The sequence below is a fragment of the Lepeophtheirus salmonis genome, chromosome 7 (assembly GCF_016086655.4).
Source record: "Lepeophtheirus salmonis chromosome 7, UVic_Lsal_1.4, whole genome shotgun sequence".
NCBI classification, from domain to species: Eukaryota; Metazoa; Arthropoda; class Copepoda; order Siphonostomatoida; family Caligidae; genus Lepeophtheirus; species Lepeophtheirus salmonis.
In genome coordinates this window covers 32196513-32210934 of record NC_052137.2, presented here as the reverse complement: position 1 = coordinate 32210934, position 14422 = coordinate 32196513, and the positions used below count along the sequence as shown (strand labels likewise).

Sequence of the window (14422 nt, the reverse complement as noted above, 5' to 3'; positions counted from 1 at the left end):
AGTTTTTCTCTATTTTTGATGAGCACACTCACACGTATCTACTCAAAACTTATATTAATTACATATATATCTCCTCTGGAATCAAAAAATAATATTAGGAGATTGATAAAAATATATATACTATGAGTACTTTAGTTTTTAGAGTTCTCAAATAAAAAAAAATAAAAATCATTTAAGATCCAAAATATTTATATGATTTACATCAGGGAGTACTATATACAGTGTACCCTGTATACATAGTCAATGCTTCTTTCTTTGATTATGTACAAATATAGGGTTCATCTTAAAATATTAGTACCCATTATTTTTTTTTATTGTTCAACAGTAAAAATTATAACCAGAGGTTTTGTGATGACTACTTTGTTTTTTGTTTGGTACACTCCTTCTTGGTGGAAGATTTTAAAAACTGGGCACTCCAATGCGAGAAGTAGTACAGACCCTCTGCTCCATACGCGCCTAGTTATAGTAGTATTAAATTTAAATTAAGTATACCACTAGATAAGATCTACCCTGTATATGTTTATGGACGAGAAAAAGAAGGAGTATTTTTGTTTTTACATAGCTACAAGAGTAAAATAGTTGCATACCCATAGTTTTTAATTGCGCAAATCAGCCAGATGACGTCTGTAGAAGATTTTCTATGCAACATCTCTTCTTACGTCGTGTTGTAAATTTAGTTTATATTATATTTGCTCTTATAAAAAGTTTTTTTTTTCAAAAGTTTAAAAAAAAAAACTATATTTATTGGATGATTTTTTTATTTTAATATCTGAAATAAGTACTAAGGGACTCACTCAAATACATACATACATTAAAAGCAGCAATGCATTAAATATTTATTATTTTAATAAAACAGCCGAAAAAACAATTTATATCCTTTTTTTGTTTTCTTTTGATTATAACAATGATAAAGTATTAAAACGTCTGGAAATGAATAATTTTATTAGCTTCAAATAAAATTTATTCTTTATTAAATTATAAATAATGTTAATAGCTTAATATATTTTTTAATTTGTACATAGAAATTAGAATTAACTTTGGTTCTAATCTTTGACGTACAATCCAGTTTTGTTCTTAAATTTTATAGACACAGTCAAATTAAACACAAAAACCTTAAAACTATTTACATACAATTCATCCTATTTATTTGAATACAAAACCTTTTTTTGACATAAATATTCTATTAGATATCGGGTTGTATGTTGTGTTGGATTGATTTTTGGACTGATTTCCTTATCTGTTTTTTTTTTTGGTTTTTTATCTCTCACTCTTTTCAGTCTTGATTTTTATCGGTCCTATCTTTTTTCTAATCTACAGTCCTAAGGATCCATTAGTCGGTACTTATATCCTACAGTCCTAGCTACCTTTTTATTTTTTTCTCTACAGACTAGGATTGATGAATATAATTACGAAGAATATAATAAATTTGATAGCTAAAATGTCCAACACTTTAATAATATATGTTTTAACCATCCCTTAACTTATCCCTTTGAAACAGGTGCTTCTGAAAAGCTGCAAGGGCGTAATTAGTAACTCAGTCTTAAATTATCAACCATTATTTTTGATTATTATATACATATTTTTTTTCATAAATGTTTATCTCCCAAGTAATCAAAACAGTGCTTACATACCGGTCAGACTAGACAGTTTCCACTATTTTATCCACATTTTTTGACAATTGCCTTCCATAAAGTGGTACATACTTTACTTAAAAATTACCAGAAGGGAATGATGAAACCAAAATTGCCCGTGATTGGCTCTTATAGTATCAGAAACATAAACACTATACATATTTTTAGCTCCCTAGCTTCTTTCTTCACCTGAAGAAAAACTGTGAAATATAGCGTAATTTATTTGCTGGTGTCCATCTTTGAAACACGCTCTAACAATACTGAGTCAAACAATCACAAAACTATCTAAAAAGTATTTTTAATATGAAATATTATATTTATAACAATTTCTAATGTAAACCGATTTCACTTACACAGCGCGATATACACATTACTAAAGCCATCTATTAGAAATGTAATTGATTTATTTTTACTAGACATATTATACAACATGCAGCTGTTGTTTGTATACGATCTTTAAGTGTATGCGAAGGTAGCACGTTTTTTTTTTTTTGCCACCCAGCCGCTTGTGTTTGGTGTCAGCATAAAGAAAAAGGCATCGATCAGCAAAGTATTTATTTAAAAATACTGAAAAAGGCCTTGTTGTGATCAGCGCTGGACTAGAATATGTTGACCTTGCTAACTTATTAAACCTGGGCAGGTCCATTGTTTGAGTAGTCAACTGGAACTAGAAGAGTCTGAAGGTGATTATGAATCAACACCTGATGACAAAACTTGTAGACGTGGTTGTTCGAATTTTTTGTTGAACGTATTGTTTGGACTCCAAGCTCACTGGACCTCAACATCGTGCACTAATTTGTGTGAAGTAGAGTTGAGCGATACATATCCTTCAGTAATACAAAATCCCGGCTGATGTCTAGAATCCGGTAAGATTTCCAAAATCTCCTACAGGAGACAGTCATCAAATAAAAAAAATAACGAATTTGGGTATTTTACTATAATACTTTTGTTATTGGGGGCAAAAAAATTCATGTTTAAATTTTTCCCACTAAAAATTAAATTTTAGATATGGAAAAATTTAATTTTTTGTAATTAACTATTGATTTTTGAATTTTTTTTTCCAAAAATTTAATTTTTCTGAATAACTATGGATTTTTGAAACTTTTTTCCAATAAATTTAATTTTTGGTGAATAGTTGTCGATATTTGAATTTTGTTGGAATTTTTTTTTTATTTGTTGTGAAAAGCTGTAGATTTTGAACTTTTTTCAGAAAAATGAACATTTGACATTTAACATTCGAAACGTTTTTTACTAAATGATTAAAATTTTGTGAATAATTTAGGATTTTTAAAATTTTTTGTGCATTTCAAGGGATTTTTGAATTTGTTTTCAACAAAAAATCGACACCCCCCGCCCCGAATACTAATCTGCAGACGCTCCCTACTACTAAATATTTATATAGTACGAATAGTCTAAAATTTGGTAAGAATTTATAAACGTATTCTAACTCTTTTTGGTGTAGGAAAGGTTTAGAGATCCCATACAGATCTGATTGTGATTTATATACATTAAAATTAATTCTTTTAGAAAGCTGATAATAAGTCAAATGTTGTATAATATATTTTTGCCATTATAAAGTCAAATACAAAACAACAAATAACCACTCTTCTTCTTATAACAATAATAATAATAAATTAGTTTCTAATTAATTATTTTTCCATTTCGAGACTATGTTCATCCATCACATTTAGACATTGTCATTAGTCATTCCTAATGATGATACTTTACCACTGGAAAAAATTCTATTTTTTTCATTTATATATGTACATTAGACTTATAACCAAATAAAATTATAATTCTATGATAATATTAATCATATGTATAAATGGTGGTGAATGTAAATCTGTAACTACTTTAGACCTCAATATCTTGGCCCAACCCGAAAATTTATGTTTATAAAAGTGTGATCATCATATTTAATAATTTAATGCGATAAAAATGAATGTACTTGTACTTCTTGGCTTGTGTTGGGTTCAAGGCCAGGTTTAAGACAGTGGTTGAAGCTGGAGATGGTTGGTTTGAGTGATTGACTTCACTTGTATGGACCTCTATATGTAAGAACAAAAGACTTGTAAATTGCTTAATTTAATATGGAAAATAAATTGTAAAGTTTGAACAAAATACTGGCAATTTTCTCCAGGATAACTTTCCTAGTACCCTGTCAAATATATATTTATAAGTATATTTTTGGTTTTATCACACATAGAATCCAAAATGATCGTACAAATCCGTCTGAAGTTTAAAGCACCTTATAGTAAGCCTACTGGGCAATTTTATGTAAAGCTTTGAAAAGAACGGAAGCATCTTCTTTCCATCAGAGGCCACAACGCCAAGGACTATTGCTTAGGCTGGATGTTTGGGGTAGTAAACCTCTTGGACCTTTTATTTTGTTTCTGCAACCCAGATGTTGTACTGGGGGCTGTGGAATTGATCAACCGTGAAAATCTTCGTGTCTCAGAAAATTTTCACAATTGATCCATGTGAGGGTTTTCTTGCAACTCTCGAGCCTCCTGGCTTTCATGCCCTCTGTCAGAAGGTAGCATGGGTCATTGTGAAAGAAACAAATCCCAAGGTGGGGATTTATAGCCCTCCTGATTGTCCAAATAGCCATAGAGAAGTCGTTAGGGAGGCGATTTATCGATTTAATGAATTCCTCCTTTATATTTTTCTCAAAACTTAACAAACACTTCGTATCTCTCTTTAAATTATGCTCATGATGATAAAATGACTAAATGATTAGTATTGTTTGCTTATTTCAAAAGAACGGTAGGAACAGAATATCAAAATATAATTACTAAACCTTTTCATAGTTATGAGAAAATTAATTAACAATCCATGTTTTGCTTACCTACACCGTAGATATAAATTAAACCTATTTATATTAGTAATTATTTAAAAGCTTTGATAATTTTTGCCTCGCAATGATGAAAAATAGCAAAGCCCCTGGTCCGAGTAATTAAGTAACTACGTATTTGTGGGCTAATGAAAACGGTTTTTTTGAGAAGTTTTCTTCTGCATTTTGTGTCTGTTCAACTACGCCGAATAACTCAGGATACTATTATTAGTTACTTGTGTAATTGCTGTTATATTTAGAAGGAAATAATCAATTTAAAAGGTTGATAATGATTTAACATCTCATTACTTAATTCAAGTGTCACATTATACAAGGAGAATTACAAAATCCAAGGTTATATATAATATAATACTGTACAGTCTCTTTTGACGGGTATTTTTTAAATTTATTTTCTTTTGATCATACATAAAGGAACCACCTTTAACAATGAAACCATATGTGCAGTTAGGAAGCAATGAACAAAAAATGAAAAAGTAAAGAGAGGGGAGTGCATATAAAAGTAATTAATCTTGTTACAAAAGAAGTAAAGAAAAGAGATAATTAGTGAAATTGAATAATTTAAAAAATTATTCTTTTATTTTTTCATAAATTGTCAATTAAAAATGTTTCCTCCTCTCTCATATGAAAAAAAAAGCCATAAAATTTGGAAAAGAACTTCTTTAAATCAGTTTAATTGGTTAAAATATTTATTTTTACTGAGGATCTACAAAAATAATTTTTTTTTTACTGCGATCAGCCTTTTTCCCCTATAGCAATTATGATTAGGGATAGTATTCGTAAGCATTTTCAGTCTATCAAATAATCCCGGAAATTTAACATGATAACCCAGTTAATTTGAAGAATATTTGCAGGAGAGCAGCTTAGCTGACATGACATTTCCTTATATTTGGTTAGGACAAAAGTAATTTCGTATTTCCCGCACTTCTTTTTAAACTAAGTATATCTGGTGCATTATTGGTCTGATCGTATCATCGTGTACGATGTTGTAAAGGCATAATTTTATAGCACAAACTCTTTTCTGACAATATTGTGCTTGTCTAGTTCAGTCATGAATGATTGTGCAATGAGTATAAAGGCCTTAAAGAAAGAAATTCACCATATTTTAAATTTTACTATACGAAAAGAAAAAACGGGTCCTAAGAGTCCAAAACAATTTTCAATGTATTCAGGATCCAGACTCTTTCAGTTCGTCTTCCACAACCGTGGTTAAAGCAATTTTATTTTTTTTTCAATCAATTTTGCCCCCTACTGTGAACAACTCAACCGTTTGAAGGTGGCGATCTAAAAATAGTGGCCAGCATTGGCAAATAAGAGACAATAACACATCGTCAAGACAATGCCAGGCCACACATTATTTAGATGATAGCGTCAGAAGCTCTGGGAGCTTAGATGGGAAGTTTTTCTGGATCCGCCTTAGAGTCCAGACATGACACCAAGTGATTACCATCTGTTCCTATATATGGCCAATAGGCTTGGAGGTACAAATTTGGCCTGAATGGAGGCTAGTAAAAGTTGATGGTGCGAGTTTTTTTGCTGAGAGAGAAAAGGTCTTCTACGAGAAGGGCATGTTGAAGTGGGATTCTCGTTGACACCCGGAGGATTGTAACACTTCTTATCAAGTATTGAAATAAAGAGACAAATACGAAATTACTTTTTTCCGAACCTATTATTAGCTGCTAGCATCTATGAGAGTAAGGAACTAAAGACAAGTCCAACCCCGTTTCCAATGCTCAATTTTACTCTGAGTCCAATAAGGACTCACACTTATATTCCACAACCTCCTCTTGATCTCCAGTCTTACTCTTCATCATTAAATCAAATCAATCAATTAAGGACTAATTATAACAGTGTTGGAAAAAGCAACACTCTTTAACTAACCAACAGAAACATAACTCACACGCTAAAAATAACTATATTTATAATCCTAATTATAGTACTTGGTAACTTTTTTCTCTTCATTTCAACTTCAATATCTTTGCTTTCGCATTGATGACCCCTTAATTCCCATTGGTTGTAAATTTAATTTATTGTCCTTTCATTTTGAAATTATTCATTAAAAAAGTGAAGACGCTAGGCTCAATTTGACAATTATTTGGCCACAACATAGTATTAATAATAATGAAAAAAAAACACGTGTATAAATTATGTTCACTCTTTCAAAATAATTAACAATGATTTTAGTCAAATGATGAACACTGCACTGTAGTTTATTTAAATTCTATAAGAATTGAAATAATATTATTTATTTTTTTGTTTTGTTTCAACATAAGTGATTTCAAAATGTTGTAACATTGGATCCTGCAATATTTGACCTCACACGTCCGTAAATCTTTGTTTTTATTCGTGCTGTTTTAATGTAATTGTAAAATCGTAAGGATTTGGGATATTTAAATTTTTATAAAAAGTATTAACATTGTAACCCTGACAATTCGAATAATGTTTTAGAGGAGAACATATTATCTGTCTTTAAGTTGTATTAGATAAGCTGCAAACAGTTATGAAAAGAAAAGGGAATCAACAGAAATTATACCTAATAAATAATCAAGAACATAGAGAGGAACTACATTGTTTTTTAATAGATGTACCTGAATCAGAGAAAGTGGTCCCTGCCTTAATATATGTGCTTATTTACGAAAGCTGTCATCATTATTCTTTTTCATCCACCCCATGACAAATCAAAGTCAATGGAGTCCAATAGTAAATTATGGTTGTCAAAGATTATGGAAGAACTTGGGAAATTATATCTTGTCTTAGACGAAACTGCAGGTAGATCCAGCCATTTCTAATTTTTCTATCAACACGGAGCTTGAGGACTTGTAGTTGGACCTCAAAAAGCCTAGGCCATAATAAATCCAGGCCAAAACAACCCTAAGTAATACTGAATATATGGACTCAAATACAGCTCTAAATATTGGATCTTTACTATTTTCTTTTATTATATTACGTATTTACTATTTAGAATGAGTAATTAATTATTATTTATTGAGTATGAAGAGCATCTATAATGAAGATGCAAAATAACTAATGAGAAGTATTATGAATTTAGGTAGATAAGAGTATATTTTATATCTTAATATTTACTCTCTTATATTGATTGTATTATGTAGGTTTTATTGATGATAACCTTGACGATAATTTTAGAGGCTCAGACATCAGTTCATATTTAAGTTGTGCAGCTTACAAGTGGCACTATAAAAAAATGTTTTATATGCAGTGCATGGATAACGTTATTGTTGTTGATTTATTGATTGTATCACTTTTTTCCTGCATGCCATTGAGACTGAAATGAAGTGCTTGGCATAGTAATCGATCGTTTTCGATCACCAGAATTAAGAAACAAAATGTTTACTTTAATTGGTATTTTCGATTATTAAATAAGGGACAATGACCATACAGAGGACCAATCAATACTTTATTTTGATCTTATTTTCGTCCAAGGCAAAGAAGATTATTACTTCCTACAGGTTCTTTCGTAATATTCGACGAAAATAATTAGCTTTTGGAATCAAATGACTTTGAGATGGTGTAGCGAAAAGGAATGGCATTGCCGGTAAACAGTTTCATAAATTTTACAACATTTGGACGGCTATCAATATGAAGTGAAGCATTGCAGGAGACATGCATCTTCTTCATATCTGACATAAAATTAAAAACAGCAGGAGTTGATTCAATTATATTCCTTGAATAATTATTATCGTCAATACACTTTTTTATGCTGTTGAAATGCCAAATTTCATAGGGATTGCATCCCAAAACCACCATGGATACATGACAAAAATATTTAAATCTTGCCATAAATTTATACTTTATCTCCTTTTTTATCAAAAAAAAAGGATTTAAAATTATATAAAACAATTATACGCTGAAAATTAATTTATTTTAATGTTATAAAATAAAATATATTAATTATATTTATTTTTTCTTGTGACATGCAAAATATTATTTTAAAATCTGTTAGAATTCTTCATAAGAAAAGTATGTCATATTAAAGTTGTAGGTCCAATCCATTGTAGAATAAATACGCCTCAAAAAATTAAATTACCTATAATATACGCGTTATATTTTATACAAATGGAAATGTTGATAAATGTGATCTTACATTAATATAATGTTATACATATTCTATAAAGTTAACATAGATTTTTATTTTTAAATTTGACATCATTACATTTATTTTTTTCAATTTCGGTAATATTGATTACAATTATACATTAAAACAATTTGAGTTGTCCTTTTTTTTGGGTTTTACTGATGACGATTGATTTTTTTTTTTTTTTGACGTCCTATATTGAATCCGATTTTAGCCAATAATAATTTTGTAATTCAGAAGCTAATATGATTTCAATATTTAGAGGACATGGCACTCAAATATTATAATATCAAGGGTCCATATTTTCAACTCTTCTCATACCTTTATTGAGAGTTTGACCATCTTAGGACACAAATGATCAAATTTAAACAACCTTGAAAAATATTGAGTTACATAATGGATCAATATTATAAACATTCTTAACTATACAACATTATTGAGGAAGTTATAATTATGGTTATGATAAAAAATCCCAGTTGGACAGAGATTAAAGTTTAGGATCGACTCCAAAGTAATTTTTGGTATTGTTTTTTGTAGATCCAGAGAAGGATTTGTATTTACTTTCTTTCTGTTCACAGTATAGGTCATGAAACCTAAGCTGATCTTTCTCCCCAACATTTTTCAATTGTCAGGGGTACCACGTTAATTTTCGATTTCTTTTGTTTTTAGCATACCAGTGGATAGCATTATTTTTCACTCTGCATATGATACTACAATCCTCCTGTAACTGAAGGTTCAAGCATGCCCGTTTAATATGCGATAGAATAACTGAGAAATTACAAAAACGACATAACATAATTTCATAAGGCTATTTGTCAACTATTTGCCATATTTTTATCAAAAAATACTCATATTTATTAGATTGAAATAGTCGAATGTATACATTTATTAAAAAATAGGCCTCTGATAGGCTTGATATTGAATTAAAATAATTTCTTAAAAATTAGATTAATGAATTTTACAGGACTAATTTTTACATTCTTTTAATTTTTTGTTCAAAACAAATATGAAAAAAGGTCCACCTTTTTAAGCTTATTTTATGCTATTGTAGTCATTTTCAGTTCTTTTAGACCATTTGTTGCGAGTAATTTGTATTTAAGTCCTTCATCTCATAGATATTCTTAGCAAATCTAAAAAAAAAGCCCTTGGAAAGTAGGCTAATTTCCTCCATATCATTATTTTTCTTGTTAAGGTTCCAACAATAATTTTCAACGGTTTTTTGTTATTTTTACATGTCGGCAGGTAATATGATACTAATTTTGTACCTAATATACAAGTGTTCGCTTCTAAAACTGAACACTCCTTTAAATTTTACGCCATGCACATATTTGTGATTTTATTGAGTTGAAACCTGTTTATACTTCGAGGCAAGAGTCTTGACTACTTATAAACAAAACTCCAGCAAGATCTAAATAGTAACACTGAAACAACAGCCGATTATATGGAGATACGTCGAGTCGTAATTTTTGAACTTTCCGCGCGGGAAAAATCCCACTAAAATTGCCAAGGTTCTGAACTGCAGCCACCGTTTACAGCGTGGTAGCCAAAGGGACTTCTGAGGCGACCACAAGATCTAAGTCAAGGCCTCGAATGTAGGACGAAATGGTTGCTGTCGTGAAAAAGACTGTCGAGGACAAGAGAGGCAAGGTCACCGTCAGTGGCCTCTCCGGGAGTTCCACGTCAGCAGAAGGACCATGGACCCGCTAGTTATGAAAGATCTTGTCCTTAAGGTCTATAAGAGAACCCCTCGTCAAGCTCTTAAGCATGTAGACAAGGAAGAACGCCTCGCAAGGTCAAAGATTCTTCTCAACAAGCTTAAGAAAGCCGCCTCACTAACCTGATTGTTGCCGCTTGACTTTGCTCAAGAATGCTTGATCCAACTTCGACCAGAGCTTCATCGCCAAGTCATGCAGCAAGTTCCGGTCCAGGCTGGAGTTGGTAGTGGAGAACATGGGCGGCCATATTGAAAAGACATTTGTCCAAGACTCTCATCTTTCATGTTAAATAAATTAATTCGTCCACCCCTTTAATAATTACATAATTATTAAACTATTTTTAAAAGTTTCAGAGTATTCAGTTTTAGACGTGCACACATGAATTTATATATTTACCCCAAAATTTAAAAAAAATAATTTAGTCAATTATAGACTTCCTTTTCAAATTTCTTGGATGATCTAAGGTACCCATAAACTGTTAATATAGTTTAGAACCTCTATGTGATTGAATTGAGTTATTTTCAAGATGGCATTTCATATAAAATTTATCATATCAAACTACATATATTGACATTTACGGAACACTTAAGTGGTTAGAAAAACTAGTTTGTTGATAGAAATCGAAGATAGTTTTTGAAAGAATACAAAAGCAATTTACGCTCAATTTTTATAAAAATCCTTCTAGCTTGATTATGTGTAGACGAGCCACATATCTCAAATAGAAGTGAGTTGTTATTACATTTACTGTAAATATGTACACTTGTATCTACAAATATGTTAAATAAGGGTTGTACATCATGTGAAAGTATCTACTTAATATTTATATATACAATTTAATAAACTTATGAATAGGTATACACTATGTGTATATAATACATTAATAGCTACTTAATATAAATTATGTATATTTCAATGTCCTTTTGGCGGGTTAATATTGTTTATCCCTGTACAAAAAAAAATTCTATAGAGGATAATAAAAAAAACTCACTTTGGAAAAGTTTGAAACTTTTCAAGCCATTTTTGACGTTTTGAATTTGAAAAATTGGATTTTGGGCCGATATTTACCATTTTTAGACTTGTTGTACCGGGGCTTAACAGTTCTTGGATTTTTCCCTAGATCTTGAATTTTACATATAACTGCTGTTGTTTCAAAATGAATAAAATCTTCAAGGCGTTTAGGGCATCCCATATTTTATACTACATATACTCCCAAAGGTTGATAAAATATAAGGTTATACCATAACGCGTGTACATTGATGTTTGACTTCCACCACGCCTTTAATATTGACGTCATAGTAGATGAGGGGTTGCTTATTTTCTCAAAATCTGTTTTTCTTGCCCATCAGTTGGAAAATTATAGCAATAGTGACGTCATAGACATAAAAGTGAAAAAAAGTTTTTAAAGTTAATAAAAATGAGATTAAAAATATCAATATTTTTTACCCCTATTAGATTAAATTTTAAATTCGAACTTTTATATATATTATATTTATTGTATTGACTAAATCGAAAAATATGCTGATATATATGTGTAGCTTACAAAAAAGTGAGCGCTATACGCAGTACAAAAACAACGTCTACATAATTCTTATCCTATTTTGAATAAGAAGAAGCCATTTTTCAGGGATAACATAAATATATTAATGACAGATTAGGTCAAGTTCAGTAATATTTATTTTTTCAAAAGTAAAATTGAGTTCCTTGTACTTTATTAATACATTACTTTTCAAGAAAAGTAACTAATTTTAACTAAAAAAATTACATTCAACAACCTTAATGAAATTTACATTTTGAATTATTGAAACTTTAATATTTATTAGTAATAATGCAGAACTACACTTTTGAAATCATACAAATTTGTCTAGAATTGGAATTCTTGAGGACTTATTACAGCTCAAACGCCTTTTTTTATATACAATAAAAATAGTAAATTCAACAAAAAACATCGATTTGATCAAAAACGGTCTGATAATTTTTTTTTTTTTGTTTCAAAATCGATTAATATAGACATTTTTTGAACGCTTTCAAAAATTTTGGTAACGATTTCAACAAAAAATATTATGTTTTTACAATTGTGCAAAGGCAATTATCTAACCTGTTAAGTAGCATCTTGATAAGGATGATGATCACGGAGAAGCTTATAGAGTGCTTTTTCAAAGAAAAACTACTGAAGTTGTAGTCAAAGTCTCACGCAAGAACTCTAGGCCTCTAAAATCACGAAATAAGGATTTGTAGGATTATAGTAACTTGTGGATTTTAGAGTGTTTAACTTGAAGAATGTAACACCCAAATGTTGAGGCCTTAAATGACTTTTTTAATGAGGAGTAAGCTTCCATGTTAGAGACTTGCAGTAATTTCCGACGCTGCCACCTGGATGCAGTTAGCACTGGCTATGTGTGCCATATTCAATATTAATTATACTTAATATCAATTATATTCATAAACTTTTTAGGATATTGAATATGTACCAAAAATATACATTATTGTTTCATTTTACTCTTAAAACTTTTCTACAACACGGTTTATGTATAAATTATGGATTATCATAAAATATACAATATTTTTTTGGGAATAAGCTCTTGTTCTGCTACTTTTTTTTTTTTTTTTTTTTTTCAAAAAATTAATACAAATATCTCTTATCTTCTTTTGCAGAGAATATTTTTATATTTTCACAAAGTCTCTTATCAATAAATTAACATAAAGCTTGCATTTTTATCTATTTTTTCACAGTATATGCGTAACAGTGGTAGTCCTTAACGTCCATTTTCGAACACCTCAAACGCATACCATGGCACCATGGATACGCAGAGTCTTTATTCATATACTACCACGACTTCTCGTCATGAGAAGACCACATTATGACCTGGATAAACATAGGTATGTATTGACAGTACATTCTTTTAAAAAAAATGTATGTTGTGACTAGAAAGTTTTTAATTGAATTTAAAAGAAATCAAAGACCTTACAATATTTAAATTCAAATAATACGGTCATGTTTAATTTATTTTTTCCATAACACAAATCAAAAATACCTTTAATAGCTTTTCAATGATATATTTTACTTTTTTATATATAATTCATTTTATCTAGTCATGAAAATTAAATAAATTCCTTTAATACAAATTTAATTAATTAACATGCCTTGAAGCAAGTACATTAAATTACAGAATATATTTACATGTTAATAGTTACGTACCAAAAGTTATAATTAATTGGAATTATAAAATTATGATCAACTGGAATTATAAAAGTAACTACTGTTATGAACTTTTAAAAATATATCAAGCAATTGCTGCTTTTTGATAGACTCGCAGCGAGATTCTAGGCTTAGGGCATAAAATCTTCCTGAGTACGGGTCACACACCAAAAAATTGGTAGCTAATGTTCTGTGGTTTAAAATGTGTTTTAAAATGTTTCTTGCTTGGTATGAAAAAATGTCAAGTTAGTCACTATTGTGCTTCCAAAATTGATCACTCCAACAAACATTATACATTTATATTTATAAAATCTGGCTGAAATACAACTTACAGTGAAATGAGCCGCACTACTACACATCCTTTCATTCTGAATATAATAAAAAATTAACCTATTAACTTTTTTTTACCAATTTATTGTATGTATAATATATAGATTATCATTTCCGTATTTCGCTATCAATGAAACTCCCTTTTCCGTTTTTTTATTTTATTATCATTATACCCACAACTACTCCATATAAAAAAGAATATATGTATTATTAGTGTTGAGCCGAAATTTTTTTCAATTCGGTCTTAAGTAATTTTTTTTACAGAGTTGGAAACCAAAATTTGCAAAAGCACGAGTGCTCCATTTAAATCTAAACACATTCTAATTCAATAATTAAAGAGGATCGTGTGATTGAACTTAATTCATATTTCGATATTTTTAAGCATACACAATTAGTTGCAAACCAAAACAAATCTGAGCTCTTTAGCTTACGTACAAGTCGAGAAAATAACGTGAACGTGATCGACGAATTTCTAATTGCCCACTCCAAGCAATTGGGGGTCACAAGCAACACCGTCTATGCCCAAACACAAGTATGAAACGTTTGAGAGGAATAAGGGATCTCTCAAAAAGGCCAAACTGTGCCCAGAGGAGTTAAAGAAAACAG

The 14422-nt window shown here is 29.9% G+C and overlaps 1 protein-coding gene and 1 long non-coding RNA gene across 4 annotated transcripts in view; one reads left to right on the top strand and one right to left on the bottom strand.

Moving 5' to 3' along the window:
- LOC121121574 (acetylcholine receptor subunit alpha-like) overlaps positions 1–14422 on the top strand; it is a 199869-nt gene that overhangs the window by 152623 nt on the left and 32824 nt on the right. For both annotated transcript variants that reach the window (XM_040716538.2, XM_071889852.1), the window contains exon 7: positions 13021–13167. In XM_040716538.2, the coding sequence (XP_040572472.1) occupies positions 13021–13167 (147 nt within the window). The remainder of the gene's footprint in view (positions 1–13020; positions 13168–14422) is intronic.
- On the bottom strand, positions 8538–13860 carry LOC121121576 (uncharacterized). 2 transcript variants are annotated; one of them, XR_011781055.1, is made up of 4 exons: positions 13819–13860; positions 12386–13153; positions 11279–11624; positions 8538–10599 (listed from the first exon to the last, which is right to left on the bottom strand). It is a non-coding gene; the product is annotated as an uncharacterized lncRNA (long non-coding RNA). The 2 variants fall into 2 exon arrangements; XR_011781056.1 differs by having other exon boundaries at positions 11279–11616.